Genomic DNA, 27,846 nt, shown 5'->3' with positions numbered 1-27,846 from the left:
AAATGATGATAAACTTATATTTATAATAATATAATTTTTCATATTTTACTCAAAATTATTTTTAATATATTCGTAATTAAAAAACTATATATATATATATATATATATTTAATAAGAACTGAATTAAATTTAATTTATATTATATAAATTGAATTTACAATATTTTTATAAAACCAAAAAAGAATTTTTTTTAAACAACTTATCTAAGAAATTTTTTTATTATTTATTTGTAAAAGCAACTTATCAAACACCCTTATCGTTATAAAACACTAAAAAATTATTTTTTACTTTTTTAATTTAAAAATAAGTTTTAAAAAAATTGACTAAACAGGCGGTACAATTTTAATGTAAATCTGAAAACCTTATTTTAAAACTGCAGCTTAGTAGAACTTCTAGACTCGCATGACCAAGACTTCGAACATTTTCTCGTGTGGACCATGAATTAACAAGTCAATTTTGAACACTTATTTCTCATGGGGACCATGGCCTGAAAGCTCTTGCCGCGACCCGGCGCCTTGCCGCGACCCTGCGCCTTGCCGCGACCTGGCGTCGTGGGGCTGCTTGTGATGCCGTGTGGTGGACGCTGTGGTGCTATAAATTGATTCCTAATCTTTATTTTTATGACTCCAAAAATTCCATGCCAAACTTCAGTTCAATCTCCACATTCATATTCATAAGCCAAGATATCAAGTAAATTAAGACTCGATCGCCTTCCATCCTCATGCCTGCAAATAAATTTTATTATTATTCTAATTTAATGTTAATTTCTCGATATGATGATCCCTATTCTTGTCATTACCTGTCAAATTAAATTCTAGCTCTCTAGAAGTTAGGAATTAGTCTTGACGTAATTTTATTTAGCATCAAGTTTGGTCGGCCTGTCCTCAAAAAAATAAAAATAAAAAAAATAAAATAAAATGATGTACGTGTTGATCCTTGGTTTGGATGGGAATGGAAAGAATTTTCAAACCTTGCATATGATATTTTTGCATCTAAGCCCACGACCCAACTCAGTCCAAGATAAATTTCCTCACACGTCATTACAATGGCGTGCAATAACAAACATTTCATTATTGAACTTCCTCAAATATTACTAGGATTTCAAAATTCAAAGTTAGGCGGTATCATGTGGAGTAACATGCATATGTTTGTATTATATGACCCGAAAATTCAGGACATAGATTCAATGTACATGAGAAATGTTGATAAAATTATACATACTGATAAATTCAAAACCAATACCATATATGGCCAAAGTGCAAGTGTGGAATTTTTCCACACTCATCCATTCAGTCAATTGCATGTTCCAATTGAATTTGAAAACACCACTAAACTCTCCTACCTGCCCTATAAATACCTCCCCAAACAAGTATATTTTTCATCTTCACCTCCCACGTTCCCCCTTCTTTCTTCCACAAAACATCTCCCAAAAATGGCAGCCAAGCTACTAACAGTCCTTCTTGTTGGGGCCCTTTTCGGAGCTGCAGTGGCTCAGAACTGTGGGTGTGCCTCAGGCCTATGTTGCAGTAAGTACGGGTACTGTGGCACCGGCAGTGACTACTGCGGTGACGGTTGCCAATCGGGTCCTTGTGATTCAAGTAGCGGCAGTGGTAGCTCGGTTTCTGATATTGTGACACAGTCATTTTTCGATGGGATAATTAATCAAGCTGCTTCGAGTTGTGCTGGGAAGAATTTCTACACCCGTGCAGCGTTTCTCAGTGCCTTGAATTCGTATTCTGGGTTCGGCAACGATGGTTCTACCGATGCTAATAAGCGCGAGATTGCAGCTTTCTTCGCTCATGTCACACACGAGACTGGACGTAAGATTTTCCCTTTTTAATATTTTGTGAAGTCTTAAATTCCAACTATCTTATTTTATTTATTTATTTTTATATACCCAATACTCTTTTTTTATTTTTATTTTTAGTTATGAAACTTTAGGTTTCTTCGACAACTTTTTCAAAAAATAATTTATAATTATTTTTAAAGACAAAATTTTATTTATAAATTTAAATATGAAAAAATATTTTTCACATTTGTCGTATAATACAAAAGTTATTAAAATATTTTTCATATTTTTAAAAATACTCTAAAAATATTTTACTATTGCTCTTAGTCGTTAATTTGACTATGATTTGTTAGCAAAATACTTCATATACTTGTAAACTCAAATATTAGTAATTTGTACATGCTTGCAGACTTTTGTTATATTGAAGAAATCAATGGTGCCTCTCATAACTACTGTGATTCAAGCAATACCCAATATCCATGTGTCTCCGGTCAAAATTACTACGGCCGTGGACCGCTTCAACTAACGTGGAACTACAACTATGGCGCTGCTGGAAACAGCATTGGATTCAATGGCTTGAGCAACCCTGGAATTGTTGCAACTGACGTGGTTACTTCATTCAAGACCGCATTATGGTTTTGGATGAATAATGTTCACTCTGTCATAGGCCAAGGTTTTGGTGCCACAATTCGAGCCATCAATGGTGCCGTCGAATGTAATGGTGGAAACACAGCTGCCGTTAACGCCCGCGTTCAGTATTACAAGGACTACTGCAGTCAGCTCGGGGTTTCACCTGGTGACAACCTCACTTGCTGATAAGTCATACGTATGCAAACTCCAATTGAATTATACATATGAAGGGTATACGTAAACTATGGGAAGAATAAAGAGTTATGTGGTATGAAACCCTTAGTAGGGCTTTTGCCATATAATGCTCTGCATGCAGTCTTTGAAGTAATTTTGACACCATGACAAATGATTTTTGTTGTAAAATCATATTGTTATAATGTCCTTCCGTTGATGAATAAAAGTTATATTGTTTACTACTATCAAAAGGTTTGGATCTATGTGATAATAAAGACACAAATTTGTGATTTTAATTAAGGTATAATACCTTAAAGTCCTCATAAAATTCATGTTCTTCTATATTTTATTTCTTAAAAATTTTGGGTGGCAAGGAATTTTGGAGAGAAAGAGATTTAACCATATTTAGATACGAAGCATTTTGTTTTTAAGTTAGGAGTCGAATATTTTTGTAAAAAAAGGGTTAGTAGGATTGAGATTTTTATTTTATTTTTTCGGATAAATCTATCTTTAAAAAAAAAAAATACAGATTATTCTAAGTTACAACCATTAAGAATACATTTTGTAGTGTTTTTATTTGAAATACTTTTAAGCTATATTTGGTTATTGAAAAATTTGAGGGAAAGAAAATAGAGAAGAAAAAAAGAGTTAAGAAAAAAAAATTTAAAATTAATAAATTATTTTTATATACTATTTCAAACTCATTTTACTTTTTTTTTCTCTTCTATTTAAAGTTTAAATAATTTTAAAATGTATACATTTCTAATTAATTTTAATTTTTTTTTCATATTTTCCATGGTGAAGCCAAAGTACATAAAAAAATTATTTTCCTTAGTATTTTTTTTTTTCTTTTCTTAGGACTTTTCAGGATTCAAACATGGCTTTGGTGAAACTGTTTTCTCTAAAAGTATTTTTGGGAGAATGGCCTAAATAAATTAGCCCCAATTAAAACTTGAAGATATTAAGGATATTCAAAGTAATCAAAGATCAAGTCAGGGTCATAGGAATTTTTATATAGAAAACCCTCATACTAATTATGGAGACAAAAAACCACGGTGGTCTAAGAGTTCTAATTTATAATTTACCATATAAGATCAAAGTATACAGATTTACTTGATCGCTTTATCTTAAAGATTTACTCTCCAACACCTATACCTTGATTTATGTCTGTGATATAACACTTCGCTTTAATAGATTCTTATGAGCTTCTTAGAGGAATCACTTTTAAACATTTGAGGTATTTAAAATATTAAAATTTATTTAAATAAAATTTTACCTTCACAAAAATATATTTCTTAAAATTTTTGTCTTATATTTTGATATTTTTATAAAATCCAACCTAGATGTTCCTATCTTGATATTTTTAGCTTGATATATAATAACACACATAATCCATACCCATTCAAACATTTTATCATGGGGACCATGAACTGACAACACCTGGCGGGACGCGGTGCCGTGGGGCTGCTTGCGATGCCGTGTTGGTTAGGACCAGCCAGGCTGCGGTGGTATGAATTGATTCCTAAGTCATGATATATATAATATATCAAGCAAAGAGTTCTGTTAACTTCGGCTCCAATCAAATTTTAGTCATCAAGAGCTTAGCAAAGAGTCTTAACGTAATTTTATCTGGTCACCTTTCTCCATCAAGTTTGGCAATCTTTTATAAGGTTTGTCTAACTTAATTTTTTAGGTTGAATAGTATGATGCATTGTCTTATCCGATGGAAATTAATTATCTTTGTCCCATCTAAAAGGGACAAATAGAAAATAAATTGGTCCATGTTTTAAATGGATGAGAAATTTTTTTCAAAGCATCCGATTTTTTTACGTCTAACCCCACATGCAATCCAAATAAGTCAAAGAAGATAAGTATCGATAGGTGTTGCCAGATAAGATAAATATGATACACGTGTGCTTTGAAATATATAAGAGACATTTCTTTGTCAAAAATCCTTGGTAGGGTTACTAAGTTCTAGGTTATGCAATGTTATTTGTCATGTCACTAGAGAAACATGCATGTATGCTTGATTCAAGACGTTGATGTTATTATTCATTAAGGTTATGTTTGGTTACCAAAAAATACAAAGGAAAGAAAAAAAAAAAAATCAAGAAAAATGATTTTTTCATGTTTGGTTCTCTTATAAAAAATATAAAAGAAAATCAAATATAATTAAAACTAATTAAAAACTTATGTATTTTTTAATATTTTAATATTTATATTAATGAGTTAAAATAAATAAAATGAGTTTGAAGTAATAAAAAAAATAATTTATTGGCTTTTAATATAGTTTTTTATTTTCCTTCATTTTTTTTTCTTCTACTTTTCCTTTGTATTTTTTTCTCCTTATATTTTCCCTCAAATTTTATGGGAACCAAATATAGCCTTAGAGTTTATTAAAATAACTTATACTTACAAAGTATTGACTTAAAAGTTCTGAGTATTCCAGTAGTACAGGAAATGAGGATGAAATTGTATATGCATAGTATTAATTGCATGTATCCTTAATCTAAAATGAGTTGTTTTTAGGTTCATCTAAATAAATATGATATATGACTACATTCGTGCTCAATCCAAATTCATCACAAAATAATTTTTGGGTTTTAAGCATGCCTCAAACAATTATTTTACCTAAATTGCATCAAATAATTATTTTTAAGTTTTGGATATGTCTCCACAACTATTACTCATACCTAAATAATATGGTAAATAACCTGAAAATTATATACATACTAGATAGAAAAATGAGTTATTTTTAAGAAAGCATGGTAGTAAGAAAAAAAAAAAAAAAATTTCATCTACGAGCTATTAATCCAAAAAAAGTTAATTTTAAGTATACTTTCACGGAACGTTGATTGCGTGTATGCTTCACCTAAATATATATTATGATAAAAGGCGATGAATTACATTTATGCTGGACCCCAAAAAAAGGTAATTATTTTCCCTTGGGGCTTTAAAATGTTTATGAATTAATCATTTAAAAAAAAAAAATTAAAATGGTCATCTATCACTAGGTAAATCATATGCTATCCTATCTTATATAGGTGCCATCTTAACTTGAATTTGACGGGTAATGCTACATCTGAGTTAATTTTATGATGAATTCACACAAATGTTGCATGGAATTAATATTATTAATTTGTACAGGCAGACTTTTGTTCCATAAATGAAATAGGTGGTGCCTCTAAGAACAATTGTGATAATAGCAATACCCAATATCCATGTGTGGCTGGGCAGAAATACTATGACTTCAATTAACATGAACTATAACCATGGCCTTGCCGGAAAAACAATGGGTTTGATGGCTTGAGAAACCCTGATATTGTTGCAACTGACGTAGTTGTTTCATTCAAGCCTGCGTTATGGTATTGGATGACCAATGTTCACTCTGTCATAGGCCAAGGTTTTGGTGCTACAATTCGAGTCATCAATGGTGCTATTGAATGTAATTGTGGAAACACGTACGGATGCAGTTAATGCACACGACTCAAGTATTATAAGGATTGCTGCAGTTAATTCGGCATTTCGCCCGGTGAGAACCTCGCTTGCTAAGGCAGACAATAATATAACAACCCTAGCCAAGTTATATGAGGAGTATATGTGAGCTACGAGGAAAATAAGAAAAATGCGTATCAAATCCTATTTAGGGTTTTCCCATGGAGTCTCTGAAGTAACTTTGAGAACATGAACATGATTTTTTGTCCTAAAATCAGTTGTAATGTTCTTCCATCAATGAATAAAAGTTATATAGTTTATTAGTATTAAAAGCTTTGTATTATTCAGTTATATAATTTATCGGTATAAAAGCTTTGGACTTCTATGATAATAGAGATACAAATTTGTGAATTTAATTAAGATCTATGTAAAGTATATATTTGTAACACAAAAACGAGAAAAGGTAATAAAAGAATAAAAGAATAAGAATCTATAGATTAATGTATAAAATCTTAGACAAAAAAATAATGAATAGAGAAGGAAATTCATGAGAGTCAATAACAAAGCAAATCCATACCATGCGGGTGAAACCCTTAGATCAATCATAGGTCATGGGATCAGACCCACAAGCTTTTTGAGTTAGAACAAATAGAATTTAGGTACCAAACTCTTACACTAATGATATGGAGAAATCTACCAAAGAAAACAATGGTAGGGCGGCTAGTAATTTACTATTGAAATTAGTGCTCTAATGCCATCCACTCATTCATTTATGGGGTATTATTGCATATAGGAAATTAATGAATAGCGTAGGAGTGGTGTGTTTGATAACATTAGAGTAGAAGAGGTTGGCATTGAGTATACTTCTATAATAAAATCTCTGTTATGGAAAAACGTGAATATGTAATAAGAAAAAAAAAAAAAACACACGAATTTACATGAAAAACTGCCTTACACAGGAAAAATCACATGTAGTGGAGAAGAAAATCCATTATATAAAAAAATTAGTACAAAAAATGAGAGATTTGAATGATTACTACATAAGCTCGATCCCTTTGCTACGACCATAGACCATCCAAAAATCTCATAATTTTAGTTTCACTCCATATGTTGTACCGTGAGCTTTTTGAGTCGGACTAAATAGAATTCGGGTTACCAAACTCTAATAATCTCAATAAATAAATGTTTGATAAATTAATAATTTTGCTTAAATAATAAAATTTTATGGTCTCAAATCAAGTTAATATACTATATTAATAACGTTGCTATATGTAAAAGATAATAATTTTGTTTTATAAATCCTTCAAGATTTAAATTAATGAAGTACATAAACCAATAACAAACAAGAATCAATAATAAAATATTAAATAATTTTTTGTGATTTCTATTTTCTCATCAACTAAGTTTAAAATATGCGTCTAAAGTTGTGTGCCTTTTCTTTATACTTAAATTAAATTCAACCTCATCCTTAATTTCTTACAATGCATAAAATGTCATCTTAAATATATATTTTTCATGTATAAACCTGAAATAAAAACATAATACTCTCTTTGAATTAATAAAAAATTTACTTATCAATAAACTAATAAATCATTCACTTATTAAATCAATAACCCATTAAAAAATAATTTCTTTTGATCTTAAGAATATTATTATTTTATACGGATTTTACTAGAATATGGAATTTTGAATCAATTGGCCTTTTTAAGCAAAACAATAGCTAGTCTAATTTTTTTAAGATAGAAAAAATAAAAAAGATAATTACATGGTTTCGTGACTCAAGGAAACATTCAAAATCACATAAAAAAAATGACAATTTTAATATAAATTAGAAACCGTATCTTAAAACTGCAGCTTTAGTTGAACTTCTTCATAGACTCGCAGGACCTAGACTTTGGCTATTTTCTCATGTGGCCCATGAATTAGCAACTCTATTTTGAACTCTTATTTCTCATGGGGCCATGAATTGAAAGCCCTTGCCGCGACCCGGCGTCGTGGAGCTGCTTGTGATGCCTTGTTATGGAGGATGTGGTGCTAGAAATTGAATCCTAAAAGAAGTTCAAGAACTAACCTTCTTAATCAAATGATTAGATGAATATTAAATTTTATTTTTATGACTCCAAAAATTCCATACCAAACTTCAGTTCAATCTCCACAAAGAATACATTCATCTTCAAAAGTAAACATATCAAGCAAATTAAGACTGTTCTTCCATACGGCATGTTCGAAAATAAATTTTATTATTATTCTAATTTAATGTTAATTTCTGGGTATGATGAGCTTATTCTTGTCATTATCTGTTAAATTCAAATTTAATGGCTTATTCTTGTCATTACCTGTTAAATTCAAATTTAACGACTCTAACTGAATTAGCAACGAGTCTTGACTTGATTTTATCTAGTCACTTTTTTTCCCATCAATTTTGGCTGACTTCAATCCAAGTTTGTCCCACATTTTTGTGTAGAATGGTATGCAACCATAGTAAGGAAATGATGAGTTGATCCTTGTCTTGGATGGGAGTGGCAAAAATTTTCAAACCCTGCATATGATCGTTTTGCATCCAACCCCACATCCCAATTGAGCCAAAGAAGATATCAGTGAAGGCCAAAAACAAGTTTCCTCACACGTCATTTGATTGCAATTTTTTCCCATGTCTAACAAACATTTCTTCATCCAACTTCTTTAATTACTAGGGTTTCTAAATTCAAAGTTAGGCAATATCATTTGTTATGTATGTGGAGAAACATGCATATGTTTCTATTAGATAACCCAAAAAAATCAGGACATTGATGCAATGTACATTATATCTATGAATTTGAAACAAAGCCTTCCGTTTTTCCACACTCCTCCATTCAGTCAATTGCATGTTGCAATTGAATTTGAAAAAAACACTACCATCTTGTACTAGAACTCTCCTACCTGCCCTATAAATACCTCTCCAAGACAAGCATAGTTTTCATCTTCACCTCACATATTCTCCCTTCTTTCTTCCACAAAACATCTCCCAAAAATGGCAGCCAAGCTACTAACAATCCTTCTTGTCGGGGCCCTTTGCGGAGCTGCAGTGGCTCAGAACTGTGGGTGTGCCTCAGACCAATGTTGCAGTAAGTACGGGTACTGTGGCACCGGCAATGACTACTGTGGTAACACTTGCCAATCGGGTCCTTGTTATTCAAGTGGCGGCAATGGTTCTTCCGGTGGTGGCAGCTCGGTTGCTGATATTGTGACACAGGCATTTTTCGATGGGATAATTAATCAAGCTGCTTCGAGTTGTGCTGGGAAGAATTTCTACACCCGTGCAGCGTTTCTTAATGCCTCGAATTCGTATTCTCAGTTCGGCAACGATGGTTCTGCCAATGGTACTAAGCGCGAGATTGCAGCTTTCTTCGCCCATGTCACACAAGAGACTGGACGTAAGATTTTCTTTGTCTAATACTTGCTTTATAAAGCCTTAAATTCCAACTATTTAATTTTTTTTTATTATCCATGGATATATGTGCATACCCTCTTTCTAGTCTTATGTACAATATAAAATATTTTTATATTTTTAATTATTTGTAAAATTACTCTATAAAAAAAAATCCGAAAATACCCTAATTTTTTTTTAGAACAAATTCTCAAAAAATGTTTTCAGTCTAGTATTGTTTTTAAAATGGACAAACTTTTATTTAATGTTATTTAGAGCAAAACCTATTTTAAGAATAGTTTTCAATCAATTTTTTAATTGAATTTTAAATAGTTCGGAATCCATTGCTCTTAGCCATTAATTTGACTCTGCATGTCCATGTATAATAAGCTTGCAAGTCATTCTTAGGTTAAATTTGAAAACTAATGCTAAATTTTTGCTAATTTTATAAGAATTATGGTACATTTGTTAGTAAAATATTTCACATACATGTAAACTTAAATGTTAATAATTTGTGCATGCATGCAGACTTTTGTTATATTGAAGAAATCGATGGTGCCTCTCATGACTATTGTGATTCAAACAATACCCAATATCCATGTGTGGCCGGGCAGAAGTACTATGGCCGTGGACCACTCCAACTAACATGGAACTACAACTATGGTGCTGCTGGAAACAGCATTGGATTTGATGGTTTGGGCAACCCCGGAATTGTTGCAACTGACGTGCTTATTTCATTCAAGACTGCATTGTGGTTTTGGATGAACAATGTTCACTCTGTCTTAGACCAAGGTTTTGGAGCCACGATTCGAGCCATCAATGGTGCTGTCGAATGTAATGGTGGAAACACGCCTGCTGTTAATGCACGCGTCGGGTATTACGAGGACTACTGTAGTCAGCTCGGGGTTTCACCTGGTGACAACCTCACTTGCTAATAAGTTTTATGTATACAAACTCCAACTGAGTTATATATATGGAGGGTATACGTAAACCATGAGAAGAATAAAGAGTTACGTGGTATGAGACCCTTAGTAGGGCTTTTGCCATATTATGCTGCGTGTAGTCTTTGAAGTACTTTTGACAACATGACAAATGATTTTTATTGTAAAATCATATTGTTATAATGTCCTTCCGTTAATGAATAAAAGTTATATTGTTTAATACTATCAAAAGGTTTGGATCTATGTGATAATAAAGACACAAATTTGTGTTTTTAATTAAGATATAATATCAAAGTCCTCATAAAATTCATGTTCTTCTATTTTTTATTTCTTAAAAGTTTTGGTGGCCAGGAATTTAGGAGAGAGAGAGATTTAAGGATATTTAGATACCAACCATTTTGCTTTTTAAGTTAGGAATGGAGGATTTTTTTTTTAAATGAATTATTCTAAGTTACAACTATTAAGAATATATTTGGTAGTGTTTCTATTTGAAATACTTTTTACGTTTGGTTCTTGAAAATTTTGAGAGGAAAAAAAATAGAAATGAAAAATAAAAAGAAAGAAAAAATGAAAGAAAAAATGTCAATCAAGAGTGAATAATACTTATATAGCATGGATTAAGTGATTACAGATAATATCAAAGTCAATTCTCAATTTAGTACGGGACTCTATCTGTCTAGCTCTACAAATGGTGTTTGTCTATTTGAGTGGTGAGTGCCTCTTAACTACACAAATGCGTTTTAAAATTGTGAAAACTTATTAAACCTAAAATTATTACAATGCCACCAACCTATCATCAATATTATGTATGGCTAGAAAAAATCACAACGGTTGCAACTTGATTTAGCTATCTTAGAACTACAATTATGCCCTATAGAAGACATTAGGTTGAAATGCTTAAACAATTCTAAAACTATGTTTGAGGACCTAATTGTATTGTTTAAGACCATACTAAGGATTTTAGAAGAAAAATGTCCATGATATTGTTGGTTAAGGTTTTTTTTAGCAATTATTCAATAAATCACTAGCTCTAGAACTCAATATATTGCCCACCTCATTGGTTTCCATGTATATTGTCATCAACTTGGTGTTTGTACTTGTAATGATCTCACTTGTTAGGCAACTCAAGCTCTTTATTTAAGTACTTGTTTTCAACATGTAAGTGTAAGGAAGTAAAACATGTACTAATTAATATATATCAAGACCACTAATACTTAAGCTAATAGCTTAAACAAAAACAAAACTAGCATATTGCAGATCTATATTAGATGGTTATGATATACATTAAGTCAAATAAGAAAAATTGATTAGTGGGTTAATTTCATTAACCTCTTCTAAGGTTTGGTTATACACATCTAACCTTCATTAGTTTGAAATTTTGTCAAAAACCTTCCTTACTTTGAGTCAAAGGGGAGATGAATGAAATTAACTATTAAAAAGGATAAGAGAAGTTTTGATGAAATTTATTTAATTTTGAGACAAATAAATAAAATTGATTATTCAATTTATTTAGTGTACATTTTATGTATGTATGATTCAATTCAACATTGTCTTTATGAGTATTTAGCCTAATCACGAACATTATACATGGTTTGGATCAAGGATGAAAATAACAGTTTTGATAGATATATTAGTAACTTGATTTTATAGATATAATATATCGGGAAATATAGGTGAATATTTTAATACAAAATATCAACGGGTGAAAATTAATAAAAAAACTCATAGAAATATTAGAAAAAACTCAAAAAATGATAGAAAAAACAATAATACATACATTAATAAAGTTATTTTAACAAAATATTGATATAGATAAAAGGATATAATATATTTAGTTCCGATATGTTAAAGAATATAAAATACATGTTTATATATAACAATAATTTTTATTTTAAAATATTAATATTTTTTTTTAAATTTATTTATTTTTGTATTTAATTACTATAACTAAAGTTAACTACATTGAATATAACAAGTAGATATACCATATCTCCAAGCTATTATGTCACACATGTTCTCAATCTTAAGAAGCGATCAAACTAGTGTCTAGATTGATAATTAATATGTGAGTGATATATGAGTGAGATCTTGGGTAATTACTTTAGTAAGAAAATGGACATTCCCTTAGACTAACACAACACAAGCGTTGTGGTTGCCACCACTGCACCACCCACCCACCATGAATGCTACAACTGGAAGCCGCCTCGATCACTGCCTACATACTGCTCCTATCATCACCAACCCATCATATTCACCATTACCATCACCTCCACCTAAGGGTCTCCAAAAAGCCCGCGGCCCACGGCCCGGCCCGGCCTAGTGGGCTAAAGCCCGGCCCAAGCTCGATAGGCCCGAGCCTGGTCTGAGCCCATTTTTGGATGGGCCGGGCCATGGGCCCCAATTTAGGCCAAGCGGGCTGGCCCGCCACTTAAAATATATATATATATATATATAAATATTCAAGAAATAGAAAATGCTATATTAATAAAAATATTCATTACTAACTATTTTATTCATTGAATGTATACATTACATTTGAAAATGTGGGAAAAGTTTACATCACTACAAAATAAATACATCCCAACCAGGTTGGCACCTACTTATTTGTCAATTATTTGTACTTTTTAACCACAAAAATAAAAATAAAAATATGACATACATTTAGTAAAATATTTTAATCATTATCTCTTGGCGGTGATGACAAACTATCGCAAATCCATGAAGATCTTGATGATTTTAGTTTTTCCATATCGACAATCATATTTTCTTCTTGAATAGAATTAAATATCCTTTTATCTGCTATTGCCCAGTCTTTCACACATATTTGCTTCAATAGAATCCGGCACTAAGCTGCATCGTTTATCACTAACTACTCTTCTACCTGCACTAAAAGCAGTTTCTGATGCAACTGTACTCACAGGAATTGTTAGTACATCACGAGCAATGATAGAAAGCACAAGATATTTGTGTTGTTGTGATTTTCACCATATTAAAATATCAAAATCTTCATCATCTTCAAATGAAATTAAATCAATATTAAGATATCTATTTAAATCAGTTGTGTTGTTTAGAGAACTATTTGTTGCCTTCTTTCGACTTTTTAACATTTCTAGAGCTCCTTTATAAAAAGATGAAGAACTTGTAGATGTAGGTGGTAATTTAATAGAACTAATATCATCACCATATTTTTCTTTATAATAGTTATATAAATTATATAATAATGAATTTATTTCATTTTTAATTTCTTCAATTTTTATTTGGTCATTAAAATAAATAATTGTTAACCATTCATCAAAAGTTTCAAATTTCAATCTAGGGTCCACAATTAAACCAAGATAAAAAATTAAAGGTATTTCTCCCCAATATTTTCTAAATTTTTCTATCATTGCAAATATTGCATCATTAAATATATCCAAATTTAAATATTTTTGAAGTACAATAAAAATATTAGTTATTTGCATGACAAATCGGTTTGAAGATGGATAATATACACCACAAAATTTTTTTGTTGAAGTATCAAATACTTCAAAAAGATCTCTTAAAAGATCTGCAATATGCCAATCATAATCATTTAATACATCAATATCTGCTTCACAATCATTGTTAATTAATTGTATTTCATATAGTTCTACTACTTTTCTATATTTTGTAATAGTTTGTAAAAGTTTGTAAGTGGAATTCCATCTAGTGGGCATATCCAAATTTATATTTCTTTTTTTCATATTTAACATTTTGCAACAATAAAAAAATAATTCATGTTTTGCTTGAGAACTATTAAGACCCGCAACAATGCCTCTAATTTTTTATAATGTATCATCAACGTGTTTTAATCCATCTTTTACAATTAAATTTAAAATATATGCACAACAACACACATGAAATATTTTACATTGATTTTCTTTTATTTGCCAATATCGTTTTAATCTAGATACTGCTGCGTCATTATTAGAAGCATTATCTAATGTTATTGTAAATATTTTATCACGAATGCCAAAATCTATAATTTCATCATTTATTAAAGATGCTATATTTTTACCATTATGTGGAGCATTTATTATTTTAAATGAAATAATTCCTTTATTTAATTTCCATTCATTATCAATAAAATGAGCAGTTATACATAAAAAACCACTGTGAGTTAAAGATGTCCAAATATCAGATGTTAAACAATTTTTTCCTTCAAAATTTGCAAAAAAAATTTTTAAATTTTCTTTTTGTGTTTCAAAATTTTTTATAAGAATTCTTTTAACTGTATTTCCAGAGCAACCTTGAAACTGAGGATTAACAGCTCGTTGCATTGTTCCCGTATAATCATGAGTTTCCATGAAATTGAAAGGTTGTTCTGCTCTTATTATATAACCAATCATTTCTTCATGACAATAAGATTCATCATAAGAAAATGTTTTTAAATTTCCGCTTTCATCTTTACCTAATTGCATATAATTTCTAATATGTACATTATTTTTAGTTTTACAATTTTCATGATGCCTTTTTAAATGACTTGTACCTACATTTGAGCCACCACTAAGAAGTTTGTTACAAATTTTACATTTTGCTTTTATTTCTTTTTTATTATTTTCTAAATTTATTTCTATTGTATAAAAAAAATTCCATATATTTGAAGTAAATTTTTTGCTATCACATGCATTAGATGAAGAACAAGAACCACTTGCCATAATTATAATTATTGATAAAATATTATGCTAAAAATAATAAATGTAAAATAAAAATGTAACAAATGAATAAAAGAAAAGGTGAAGTATGTTACTAAATTGGAGAACCGAAGCAGAAATTTCTTCAAATTTGAACTCTTTGAACCACTAATACTTGTTTTTCACCACCAATAATATTGAATAATTTGAGACAAAATGCAATAATTGGAAATATTGTGGAATGGGAGAGAGCTTAAGAGTTGAGAGAATAGAAAAAAATTGAGGGTATTTAATATTTATAGGGATTTAAATATTAGGATTTAATTTATTTTTTTTTAAATGTCAAGACTGTTCAACGGTCATATATTGGATATTTATGAATTATGAGTAGCATGTTCAACGGTCATGTGACCGTTGAACAACCAACTCACTTTTATTTTTTTTCAAAAATCATACAACATTTCTAATATATATATAACTAATGCAAAATAGTTACACAAAAGAGGGTCAGCTCAGTTGGTGGCTAGCTCTCCTTGAATGCTTATGGATCCATAAGGGAAAGGGTTCGAATCCCTTTCCTTTCAAAACTCAAAAGTATTTTAATTTTTACCCAATACCCACCCAAGCCCGCCCAGCCCGCTCGCCAAGCCCGCCCAGCTTGAGGGCCCACAGGTTAGGCCACGGGCCTTAGATTTACTAAGGGCCTGGCCTGGCCAGCCCGTTGACCAGTCAACAGGCTAAGTGGCCAGCCCAGGGCTGGGCCATGGGCCTTACTCCTCTGGCCCGGCCCGTTGGAGACCCTTACCTCCACCACCACCATCATCACCACCTCCCATAATGATTTTAAGAAATTGAGATACCACTAAATTGTTTCATTTGACTTAAATATCTGAAACTATGTTCACTAGATAGTCTATGATTCAATTAAAGAATGACCTGTGTCAGAGGTATAACAAATGACATCTTTACTATCCATTTCTCTAACAAATTATAATCCATTTTTATATTGTTTTTCTAACTGCACTCTGTACTTTATTTTTTTGTTTTGATTCTCTCTCTCTCTATGCATGTTTCCTTTTTTGGGAGGAATGGAAAGGTTTGTTGTTAATGTAATACACAGATTTTTTCCCCTTCAGTGTGTTTCCTTTTTTTTTTTTTGGCCCCTTTTTTGTTAACGTAATTCACACACATTTCTATATAGGTTTACGATAATGTCCTATGTCCATCTCTCTCTCTCTCTATCTCTCTCTCTTTTACACACACATACACCATTTTGTTGTGTTGGGATAAGTCTAGATGGAAAAGTTGATAGTGTTAGGTTATCAGCTAAACTACTTCAATCAAATGTTTCTTCCAAAACTTCTATGGTCTCTCTCTCTCTCTCCGTCTCTCTCTTTTACACACACATTCACCATTTTGTTGTGTTGGGATAAGTCTAGATGGAAAAGCTGATAGTGTTAAGTTATGAGCTAAACTACTTCTATCAAATGTTCCTTCCAAAAGTTCAAACCATAGATTAACATCCTAACCATGAAGGCATCTAGTGGACGAGATGAGCTTTTATTAATACAGTTATGGGAATCATAAAATTTAGTCAATTCCTTACTACTAAAATTAGTCACAAATAGTGGTTAGTGTTTAGATACGATCACTACAAAAGAAAAGAAGCCTTCATTGATAGTTTTTCACTATTAATATAAGGTATATCTGTCAAGGTGGGTTATTGTCATATATGTCCTCTATGCCAATGTCAAGAAAAGTTTAAAGGTAACTTTGACATATACATATGTTAAAATTTTCTCTATTTTTACAAATGATGAAATCTTATTAGTATGTGATATGTTAATGTTTCTTTCATATCTGTTAAGATTGGATTCAATTATGTCAAGATTACTTAATCTTATGTCAAGGTTAACTCACTTTTATGTTAAGATTAGTCTAACAAATGTCAAGGTTAGGTATCATATATGTCATGATTAACCCCACATATATCAAGGTTTATAGATACATATGTCAATGTTAGATTTTATACATATCATAATTGACTTATATATGTCAATGTTTGATATCACATCTTATAATTGCTACTACACATGGCAACATTGGGCATGACCCATTAGCCAAGGTTGATTATGAAAATTTTAATATTATTTTATTATAATTTTAGTTTTTTAATGGAAAATGAACCTATTACCATATGAAACATATCTCTAAATTAAATTTGGTACCTTTTAATTATGATCATTACAATCAAGTCCTAGAATAATGTTAAGAAACTACTATTCAAGGCAAAAAAAAAAAAAAAATTATTACATATACATTTGAATATTAAAAAGACAATTTCGTAAATCTTTTTTAAGTTACTCTCTATTTAATTTTATATACAAACAAAACCTAGTTAAAAACATTCAATTAAGATAATATACAAACTTCAATTGAAAAGTACAACGTTATCTTCGTAAGATGTGGTCTTTATTTCTTCACCATTGTCTTCTTCTTGGTATATTTCTTGGATACCTAGTAGGATAAACACAACATTAATAGAAACATAAGCAACAAATACCAAAAAAAAAAAAAAAAATCATAGGAGAATACACCTATTTATCTTTAATATCAGAAAAGATAAATACAATGAATACACCTATTGACCTTCCATATCACTAATTGTAATTGAATTGACTTTGTAACTTTAAATTCAATGTAAAAAACAATGAATATTTAAACTCCATGGAAGACATCCTGATTTACAATTATTAAGTTTATCAAAAGAGGAAGTAAGAGCAACATAGCAAAGAATTCACACATATGACCATGGTTTTAAAAACTGGACCGGACTAGCCGGTCCTACTGGTCCAACTGCCACCCGACCACGATTCCTGTTCGGTCCGACCAATTGGACCGAAAAGTGGTTAGGCCGGAATTGGACCGGCTAAACCGGATGAACCAGATGGTTTTCTCCAAATCGTCCGGTTCAACTTCTTTTATTTTTTTTCCTCCCACTATCATCGTCCTCGCCGGCAAGACCTCGTGACCCTGCTAGAACCCCCCAGCCCCTGCACTTTCCTCTTCCTGCTATAACCCTCGCGCTGGAAAACCTTCTCTTTTTGCCCACCAGAACCCATTTCGAGCTCCGTAGCCGCCGAACACGCCAACTAGTCGAACCCAACTGAGTTGCAGAGCATCTCTCCCACGAAAGCCGTGGAGCTCACAATCGCGAGGAAGAATGCGAAGAAGTTGGGGCTCAACCAATGATTCTGGTAGATACGACGACATTTCAGAAAGGCGGGAGGGAAGATTTGCTCGTCGGAACCCACCCTAGTGCCGGAAAAGCCAACCCCCCTCTCCCACGCCGTGCTACTGAAACCCTTCCTCCCAACGACCCCACTGCAACCCCCCTCTTCTCCATTTCTTCTATATATATATATATATATATGTTAATTATTTTTTACCACATCTTAGTGATCTCATTATTATTTATTTATTTTTATTTTTTATATTTATTATTATTTTACTTCAGATTTAAAACTTATGATTTTAATTTAAATTAATAAAAACATTACAATTTTAAATAAATTTATGATTTTTAAATAAAATTTTAATTTTTAAATAATATATAAATTATTATTTTTATTTTTATAATTATTTTTAAATTTTAATAATTTATAAATTATATATTTATGATGTCACCAGTTCGACCGCGGTTTGACCGTCGGTCCGGCCAGTGAACCGTGAATCGGTAACTTTTCCTATTCAATGACTGGTCCGGTTCTAAAAACATTGCATATGACACATGAAAAAAAAAACTATAGTGTTAAAGACCTATGCTTTTAATGCTAACTCTTTAAAGTTTAAACTAACTTTTAATGTTTTGTTAATTGTTTTCATGGTAGATCATTTTTTGTTTCCACAAGTAGATTATAATTTAGTTCAAAACTTGTTTTTGGTTTCAAAAATCCATATTTTTCTTCATTGTCTTACCTATTTCCACTCTTAGTTTATTTATTTATTTTATAGGTATTTCCACTCTTAGTTTATATTCATTGAAGAAATTCATTACTACATAATTAACCATCTAATTTTAATAATATTATAGACATGAAATTTATGAAAAAATAGTTAAAAATATTAAAATGCAACCCTCTTGATAGCTTGTTAATTTTCTTAATCCTTTTTCTATTTTTTATTTTTTATAATTCTTATATTCTAATAGAATCATTGCGTATAAATACATCTTTTTGATAGTTAATATGTTTACATAAGCAGATTTGATATAAATTTGGGTTCCCTAAAAACATAGATTATGTTATTCATTAAAAGTGATAAAAAAAAAAAAAAAAATAGAGAGCATTGAATTGACAATCTTGATATTAACTTTCCCCAATCAAAATAAGCACCTGACCATGCTCTCATGTTCTTAAGTTCTACCTTGTCAAGATCAAGAAAATTGTTGATGACTTGAAAAAAAAAAAGATAATGATATAAGATTAGAATATCAGTTAGTAATCATGATAAAGCATAGACAATTCACATCCATTATATAAAGATTTTCAAATATATGCTTTACAATTGCTTTAATGGAGATTCTATTGTCCATAATATTCAACATATGGAACCATCCTAAATTCAAACTACAACAAAATAAAAGGTGGAACCAACCACCTAAATTTGCTGCAAAGTTAGAAGAATGATATAGCAAAGAACTACTTTTCTTAAAGCAGTAAAACTAAATAATTTACAGTCATCAAAAGAACAGTTAACCATTTTCATTTGGAGGATTTAATATAAAATTAAGGAAAAACTTGATAGTGTCCTAACTGGTGGGTAAAAGTGATTGGAGAGATAAATTAGAAGCTTCTCCAATTAAAAGTAGAACTTGCATGGAGCAAGACAAAACAAAACAAACTAACATGAAACGTAATTTCAAGCAAGACTTGCTCCATGTTCGTTGATGTAGGATGACAAAGATCATGATGTCCCAAAGACATCTCAAATAGAAATTTGATCAGAATTTACAACACTATAAACAAGGTCCACTTTATGATGAATGGACTCATTCTCCCATGTTTTTATCAAGAGTAGTTTCATTCAAGTCGACCCTTCACTAGTTTCTGCTTTCGTTCTTAAATTAAAATATCTATATTCAAGATATCATTTTTAAGAATTCCCCAACCAAACTAAACTTTTGGCAAAAGTCTAAATCAAGAGCACACACACTCTGCTTGAGAAAATCAGACATTAATTAATTGAATTGTTTATCCTATAGTTTCATAAAAGACATAAATGATTGTAGGGAATAAAATCCAACAAATTAAATGAAATGCAATGTTTAAAATACCTCCCATGTGAATCAGAAATAGAATATACAGAACATTGTCTTGATTCTTGTCATCTGTAGAATATACAACTTTCATGTAATTACATTCACAAATCATTAAGAATTAAAAATAGTAAAGAAAGAACAATAGTAAAATTTGGAACATGTTATTTGAGAATATATTAGAATATTATAAACTATCTAGTTACCTTACATGTTATTACCCATGAAATGTTCCATTTTTTTCATTCTCAATCAAAACCCATTTCCATGCATTCGATGTACAAACAAACTAAGAGTAAGGAATCTCAAATTACAATGTGAAACTCATTATCTTGAACAAGCAAACACCAGTAACTACTTAGGCTTAAAGAATGTGAATGATCCAAGTAACTTTGAGGAATTTTACCTTTTTTGCTCACTATCACTAAGGGATTTTGAACAAAAAAAAAAAACCCAAAATAATTACAAAACAAATTTTCTCACCTATCAAACATGCCAAAATCATAAAACATGAAAAATACCAAAATAGATCGAGGAGATCTGAGATCTATGATCATAAATCACTATGACATGATTCTCATGGCAGTGGTAAGAGAAACAGTGGCATCCCCGACATAGAAGATGGTTGTTGACGACAAAGGAGCATGATGAGGGCCCATGGTAAGATTAAGGATGAAAGAGCGATACATTGAGAGGAGTGACTTTGATGTCGATGAAGAGTTGTTGTGGTGAGAAACTTCGACATCAAGGCAGCACGATGTGGACGTTACTAGCTAGCCCATGGTGGCATTAGAGGAGTTGTGACAACAGAACAACCTCAAGTGAGGAAGAAGTAAGAAAATGGGAAAGAAATGGAGAAAGGAAAAGAAGATGAAGAAGAAGGAAGAAAAAGAGTGTTTGGATGAAGAGAAAGGAAACCAAAGAAAAAATGGGTGGGAGAGAGAGAAGGCCGTGAGAAAAATACAGAAAGGGAAAAGATGGCCTAAAAAAAACTTATATAGAACTTCGAATGCTTCTTGGTGGCCGGAATCCATGGCGAAATTGCTGGCAGAGAGATTGGAAGGAAAGAGTGCGTTCCAAGGAACACCGGTTTCGAGCAGAATCTTGACAACATCAGCGTGGCCGAGCCTGGCAGCATGCATGAGTGGGTTAAGGCCTTCACCATCGAAGAACGAAACATCTGCTCCGGAGTCTATCAAAGCTCTCAGTTTGGCAGTGTCACCCTTCCTCGCCGCCTCACAAACTTGGCTTTTAGCCTCACCTTGTCCTTCACTCATTTTTGTAAAACCCAGAGACTTTTGGTTAAAAAAAATGATGCTTTAAGCCCTTGATTCCACACATTCCAGTCCACCTTCCATTATTTCTGAAACTTTTGGCCGCCATCATTGCGCCAAACTTGTGAATCTTGTGACACAGGGCCAAACCCATTTGAGCAATGACAAACCCAACTCTGGGTTGTCGGTTTTACTATCAGCTGAAAATAGGCTCCTCTCCAGAAAAATAGGTTGAGCTGCTAGCTCACTGCTCTTTCCTGTCAATACCACCATCCCATGGTCTCGCATCCCAGGGTACGGTCCCATATCCAAAAATGTGCAAACGCTAGGAGCAGAGAGAAAATTGCGAAAACAAAGCATAAATGAAGAAAATGAGATGAACCATCAAAAACCACACTTCATGTCTTAATCAGTGGGCTCAAATGCATGTGGATTAACCTAGAAAATGTCTAAAAAGAACCAAGATATGAGAAGGTTTTCAAATATGAAACAACCAATCAAAGCACAGTTAGATACTTGCCAGCATAGAAGCTCGCCGAATATGAAGCATTGAAAACAACAGTCAGATATGTTTCAGAGCAATCGCTGTGCGTCATTTCACCTTCGTTTTTTTTTTTAATCCTCTTTCTCTGAATTTTTCATTCTTATGGAAGAAATTGCTTCTTCTGCAGCGCCCATAGCAGTTTTGACAATATCACCATCTTCGGCAGCCACTCACTTCTCATGACCCATTTCAAATCCAATGTTCAATATGTGACCACCACCTAAGCAAACAGTTTTTGCATGAGCCTCGATCAATGGTTTCTCCCAGGCCATCATGATAGCCTTGCTATTGGAATCCATCAGTTTATCCTCACTAAAAGTAATTCTATCTCCCAAATAATCCTCGTCAGAATCACCATTTTTATTTGTTTTCCTTGTGATTGTTCCTTGGATCAATTCAGCTTGAATCCTGGCATTGAGGAGGACTTTGAATGCTTCTTGGCGGCCGGAATCCATGGCGAAATTCCGGCAAAGAGATTGGAAGGAGAGAGTGCGTTCCAGGGAACATCGGTTTCAATCAGAATCTTGACAGCATCAGCATGGCCGAGCCTGGCAGCGTGCATGAGTGGGGTAAGGCCTTCACCATTGAAGAACGAAACCTCTGCTCCGGAGTCTATCAAAGCTCTCAGTTTGGCAGTGTCGCCTTTCCTCGCCGCCTCACAAAAACTTGGCTTTTAGCCTCACCTTGTCCTTCACTCATTTTAATAAAACTCAAAGACTTTTGGTTAAAAAAAAATGACGCTTTAAGCCCTTGATTCCACACATTCCAGTCCACCTTCCATTATTTCTGAAACTTTGGCCGCCATCATTGCGCCAAACTTGTGAATCTTGTGACACAGGGCCAAACCCATTTGAGCAATGACAAACCCAACTCTAGGTTGTCGGTTTTATTGTCAGCTGAAAATAGGCTCCTCTCCAGCAAAATAGGTTGAGCTGCTAGCTCACTGCTCTTTCTTGTCAATACCACCATCCCATGGTCTCGCATCCCAGGGTGCAGATTCATATCCAAAAATGTGCAAACACCAGGAGCAGAGAGAAAATTGCGAAAACAGAGCATAAATGAAGAAAATGAGATGAACCATAAAAAACCACACTTCATGTCTTAATCAGTGGGCTCAAATGCATGTGGATTAACCTAGAAAATTTCTAAAAAGAACCAAGATACGAGAAGGTTTTCAAATATGAAACAACCAATCAAAGCACAGTTAGATCATCTTTGAATAAAAAAAAACAGAGAAACATGGGATGAAACTACAATAACCAAATCAAAGCAAACTCACAAACAATGTAAAATGATCACATGAAGAAGAGATAAGAGAGGGATGATGATATAATGAACGATGAACCCAAACAATCTTACCAGGCAATGCTTATTTCCATCAAGAGTTTTCTTGGCTACAAACCAACTTCTTTTTCTCAAGCTCCCACCCCTGCCTCTCTGTAACCAGCAGCCAAAAATCACCCTCCCTCTCTGTCTTGCCTCCCAAGTCAGCTTCTCCTCTCTGTCACAGCCTAGAAAAAATATCTCCCCTCATCGGAAAGCTTCACTCTCTGTTTTTTTTCCTCAAGCTATCATCTCAAAATCTCTCTATAACCGGCTGAAAAATCTCTCTCCTCACCAGAAAGCTTCACTCTCTGTGTCTTGCCCTCTAAGCTATCGAATCTCTCAAAAAAACAGCCTAAAAAAAAAAAAAAAATCTCCCTCCTCCCTCTTTGGTTTTCTCTCTAAGCTCCCCAAGAAAAAAAAAATATCTCCCAATAGAATACGCCCCCCCTCCCTTGATAGACAAAATGCATTACCTGATGATCAATCTTCAAGCGACACGTGGCTTTATGATATTTGGACACCTGGAAAAACAAAACGACACAGAATATACCCAAAATGGGGTCTACAAATATATGTCATGAATGACATTTTTTCTTGTAGTGGATTTTGACAGGTAAGAATAGAAACATCATGATATCTCTTATAAGAGAATTGTTTCTTCTTAGGTACTTCTAATGTTAAGTTTAATCTATGATCATGGTAATTTCATTAATTTAAAAGAATTTATGACTTAGAATTAAAATATAATTAAATTGATAAATGACAAAATTCCAATTGGATTATAGAGTATTGAGAATATTGTGACAAAATTCATTGAGAATATTGTGCAATATTTAATTGCTTAAATTTGATTTTCATAAAATATTGGAGTGTAGTCATGGTTTGGTTTGAAATGTTTGACTTAGGGAATTCATTTTGGCCGGCCTGGGTTGAAGCCTGACTACACTGGGCCAAGTTTATGTTTGTTAATATATATGTTCACAATAAATATGTTAAAGTTCATTATTAAAAGAATAAATAAATTAATTTTATTTATTTTATTTTAAAATTTATTTAATTGATTAATAAAAATATAAAAACTATTATTATAATTTTCTTAACAAGTCTTTTTTTATATTATTTATATGATAATAAATATAAAAAATATAAATATTAAAAAAATCATATATACATCATCATTTATTTTACATTATTGAATGCATTTGAATTAAATAAATTATAATTTTAATATTAAATGCATCATCATTTATCTCATTAATCCTATTTTAAAAAATTATTATCACTTTACTTTTAATATTTTTTATATTTATCCTTTTAATTTTATTTAATTTTGAATGTTTTTATTTTAAAATATTAAAAATATAAATTTATTTAAAAAAATATATATTAAAATATAAAAAATAATAAGGAAGTTATAATATTTTATAAATTAAATTTAATTTGATAAGAATTATTAAAAATAATATATCCCTGTTTACCGATATTTTCTCCTTAACTATACTTATGTCAATTATACTTATAAAATAGGTTTAACATGTGCATTATTACTTATTTTATCATTTTTTTAGTTTTTCTAAACATTTTCATGAATTTTGAATAATTTAACTATACTTATGTCAATTATATTTACAAAATAGCTTTAACATGTGTATTATTACTTATTTTATCATTTTTTTTAGTTTTTCTAAACATTTTCATGAATTTTGAATAATTTTCGTTATCTATAGATATTTTACCCATATTTTTTATATATTCATAAAATCGAAATACCGATATATCCATATTCATTGATATTTAATAAAGTAAAAATTAATTATAAAATTATTTAAAATTAATTTTTGGGAATCAATCATTCCATGAGTCCTAATGGTCCCTATCCAAGTAACTTATTGAGCAATTGGGAAATTATGATCCGTGACTATTTCGACTTATTAATGGTAAAGTCTTCATTTTACTCTAATCCTTACCCTAATGTATTCTTTAATTTTTTTTTCTACTCCTTTTTTATTTTTTATTTTTTATTTTTGTATATAACTATACTGCATGCATGTTCTTGGACAAACAAAGTTTATGCACCAAACATATACATTGATTGTAAGAATTTCCCTTTTGAGCTCAATGCAGCTCACTTTTTCATACGCCCAAAATTCAGTGTAATCTTCACAAATACACGTTCGCTCACAAGTCAAGGTCAAGCAAGGGCTCAGTTCTTCAAAACCAAACCGCGTGGAATATTCAAAAAATGGATTTAAAATGATGAACTTCCATGAATTTTCTTATAAGACCCCACCAACTTCTTCTCAGCCTTACCACCACATCCTCCAAATACCCTCTCTCGGTCTCTTGAGATGGCTATCAAGCTGATAACAATCCTTCTTGTTGGGGTCCTCGCTGGAGCCCTCCCGGGCCCGGCGCTGGCTCAAAACTGCGGTTGCAGTGCATCTGTGTGTTGCAGCCAATATGGGTACTGTGGGACGACCAAGGATTACTGTGGCGCCGGCTGCCTGGCTGGCCCCTGCTATTCGTCTTCGTCTTCATCTGGTGGGGGTGTTTCTGTGTCTGATATTGTGACCGAGGATTTCTTCAATGGAATTCTTGATCAAGCTAGTCAGAAATGCCCCGGGAGGAGCTTCTACACGCGCAGCGCCTTCCTTCGTGCCGTCAATTCGTATCCGGGGTTCGGCCAGGGTGGTTCTGCGGATGACTCGAAGCGGGAGATCGCCGCTTTCTTCGCTCATGTCACGAGTTTGACTGACCGTAAGAATTTTCATATGGTTCGGTTTGGTTACTTTGGTAACTGTTTTTTATTTTAAAATATATTTCACAATCAAAAAATAGTTTTTCCTTGTAAGGGAAAAAAATATGATGTTTTTAAATTTTTAGTTATTTTGAGTTGTTTTTACTTAAACTCCTTTCGATTCCATTGACAAGATAAAATATCTATATCTTACCGTATCATATCCATATATTATATTGGTTACGGATAGATATGTTATATTATATTATGGTTATATTTAATTTATAAAATTAATAAAAAAATATGAAATATATATTATTTTTAATATTTAAAATAAAAATTATATTTCATTTTAATATTTTTTATTTAAAAAAATAAAATTCCACTTATGTTTAATAATATTTATGATTAAAATATTTAAACTTTATAAATAAATTTTTTATATTATGTTATTTAATATATAAAAATAATTTATGTCATATATTGATATTAATTTATAAATATTTTTTTAATCATAAATTTAATTTATAATAAAAAAATTATTTTACAAAATAAGTATATAAAAAAAATAAAAAAATTTAAAAAAAATTAATTTATGATACATAGGATATGTATATTCATATTATAGTATGAGATTAACATATGTAGAAGGAAGAAAAAAATGGTGGATAATTTAAGAATATTGTCGGTTGTTATAGACTTTTGTTCTAAGAAACATTAATGAAAATATTTTTTATGTGTAGACTTTTGTAGCGTTGAGGCGACAAATGGTTCTTCGGATAATTTTTGTGACACGAGCTCCACAAAGTATGATTGTGCGCCTGGGAAGAGTTATTATGGGCGAGGACCAATTCAAATAACATGGAACTACAACTATGGAGCAGCCGGAGAGAGTATAGGGTTCGATGGTTTGAACAATCCCGAACTTGTGGCGAACGACTCAGTTGTGTCATTTAAAACGGCTTTATGGTTTTGGATGAATTATGTGCACCCTGCAATAGGCCAGGGGTTTGGTGCAACGATCAATGCCCTCAATCCTGAGGCTTGTGATGGAGAAAACAAGATTGCCAAAGCACGTCTTAACTTTTATCAAGAGTATTGCAACCAACTTGGTGTTTCAACCGGTTACTACTATAACAAAGTTCATATTTTTTAGTTGTGATATCTCGATTTAAAACTTAGGTAATTTCATAATTTAATGTAACGAAATAATACAGTGGGCCATTTGAATACAATAGAGTTTTAAAATTGGTTTCGGCGTTTGTCTAAATTGTCTTTGCCTTTAAAAGTAGTTTAGGCCCTTCAATTCAACTATTGGACTTAGGTATTAAGACTTAAGTGAATTGAAAAATAAATGATGATGATGATGATAAAAGGCTTTATACATTTTTGAGAGATTTAGGTGTTGGAAAATTTTTATATGGGCTAACATTAATTGAATAATTTGTATTTGTAAAAACGAGTTAATGGATAGTCTATTCTATAATGAGCCCAATTAATTAGTGATCACATTTTAGATTGGGTTTTGCATCTTTTGAGTAGAAGCTCAGTTGAGTGGCAAGTGTAGGCTATGGGTCTCATTGAAGCCCATTATGGGAGGGCCCAATGAGAATCCAATTTG

The 27,846-nt window shown here is 31.7% G+C and overlaps 3 protein-coding genes and 1 pseudogene across 3 annotated transcripts; 3 read left to right on the top strand and 1 right to left on the bottom strand.

Moving 5' to 3' along the window:
• Positions 1-1,381: 1,381 nt before the first annotated feature.
• On the top strand, positions 1,382-2,836 carry CHI4D (class IV chitinase). The gene is given in 2 exon segments (NM_001281146.1): positions 1,382-1,820; positions 2,199-2,836. Coding segments are annotated over 2 exon segments (795 nt in total). The 5' UTR covers positions 1,382-1,432; the 3' UTR covers positions 2,606-2,836.
• Positions 2,837-8,973: 6,137 nt separating this feature from the next.
• LOC100252703 (chitinase 5-like) lies at positions 8,974-10,606 on the top strand. The gene is made up of 2 exons (XM_002275498.4): positions 8,974-9,441; positions 9,963-10,606. The coding sequence occupies exons 1-2, from the start codon at positions 9,039-9,041 to the stop codon at positions 10,367-10,369; spliced, it is 810 nt and encodes a 269-aa protein (XP_002275534.1). The 5' UTR covers positions 8,974-9,038; the 3' UTR covers positions 10,370-10,606.
• A 9,910-nt stretch (positions 10,607-20,516) lies between these two features.
• On the bottom strand, positions 20,517-22,967 carry LOC100266366 (protein arginine N-methyltransferase 2-like; annotated as a pseudogene).
• A 2,816-nt stretch (positions 22,968-25,783) lies between these two features.
• Positions 25,784-27,457, top strand: LOC100244031 (endochitinase EP3). Its single transcript, XM_010652382.3, has 2 exons — positions 25,784-26,245; positions 26,969-27,457. Exons 1-2 carry the CDS (start codon positions 25,837-25,839, stop codon positions 27,379-27,381), a joined length of 822 nt encoding a protein of 273 aa, XP_010650684.1. The 5' UTR covers positions 25,784-25,836; the 3' UTR covers positions 27,382-27,457.
• The last annotated feature ends 389 nt before the right edge of the window (positions 27,458-27,846 follow it).

Source organism: Vitis vinifera, chromosome 5 (genome assembly GCF_030704535.1).
Source record: "Vitis vinifera cultivar Pinot Noir 40024 chromosome 5, ASM3070453v1".
NCBI classification, from domain to species: domain Eukaryota; kingdom Viridiplantae; phylum Streptophyta; class Magnoliopsida; order Vitales; family Vitaceae; genus Vitis; species Vitis vinifera.
Note: the sequence above shows the minus strand (reverse complement) of the source record. Positions and strands in the feature narration are given on the sequence as shown.

Coding starts and splice junctions, on each gene's coding strand:
- LOC100252703 (XM_002275498.4), top strand. CDS start 9,039: ATGGCAGCCAAGCTACTAACAATCCTTCTTGTCGGGGCCCTTTGCGGA. Junction 9,442..9,962: donor TGTCACACAAGAGACTGGAC/GTAAGATTTTCT, acceptor GCATGCATGCAG/ACTTTTGTTATATTGAAGAA.
- LOC100244031 (XM_010652382.3), top strand. CDS start 25,837: ATGGCTATCAAGCTGATAACAATCCTTCTTGTTGGGGTCCTCGCTGGA. Junction 26,246..26,968: donor TGTCACGAGTTTGACTGACC/GTAAGAATTTTC, acceptor TTTTATGTGTAG/ACTTTTGTAGCGTTGAGGCG.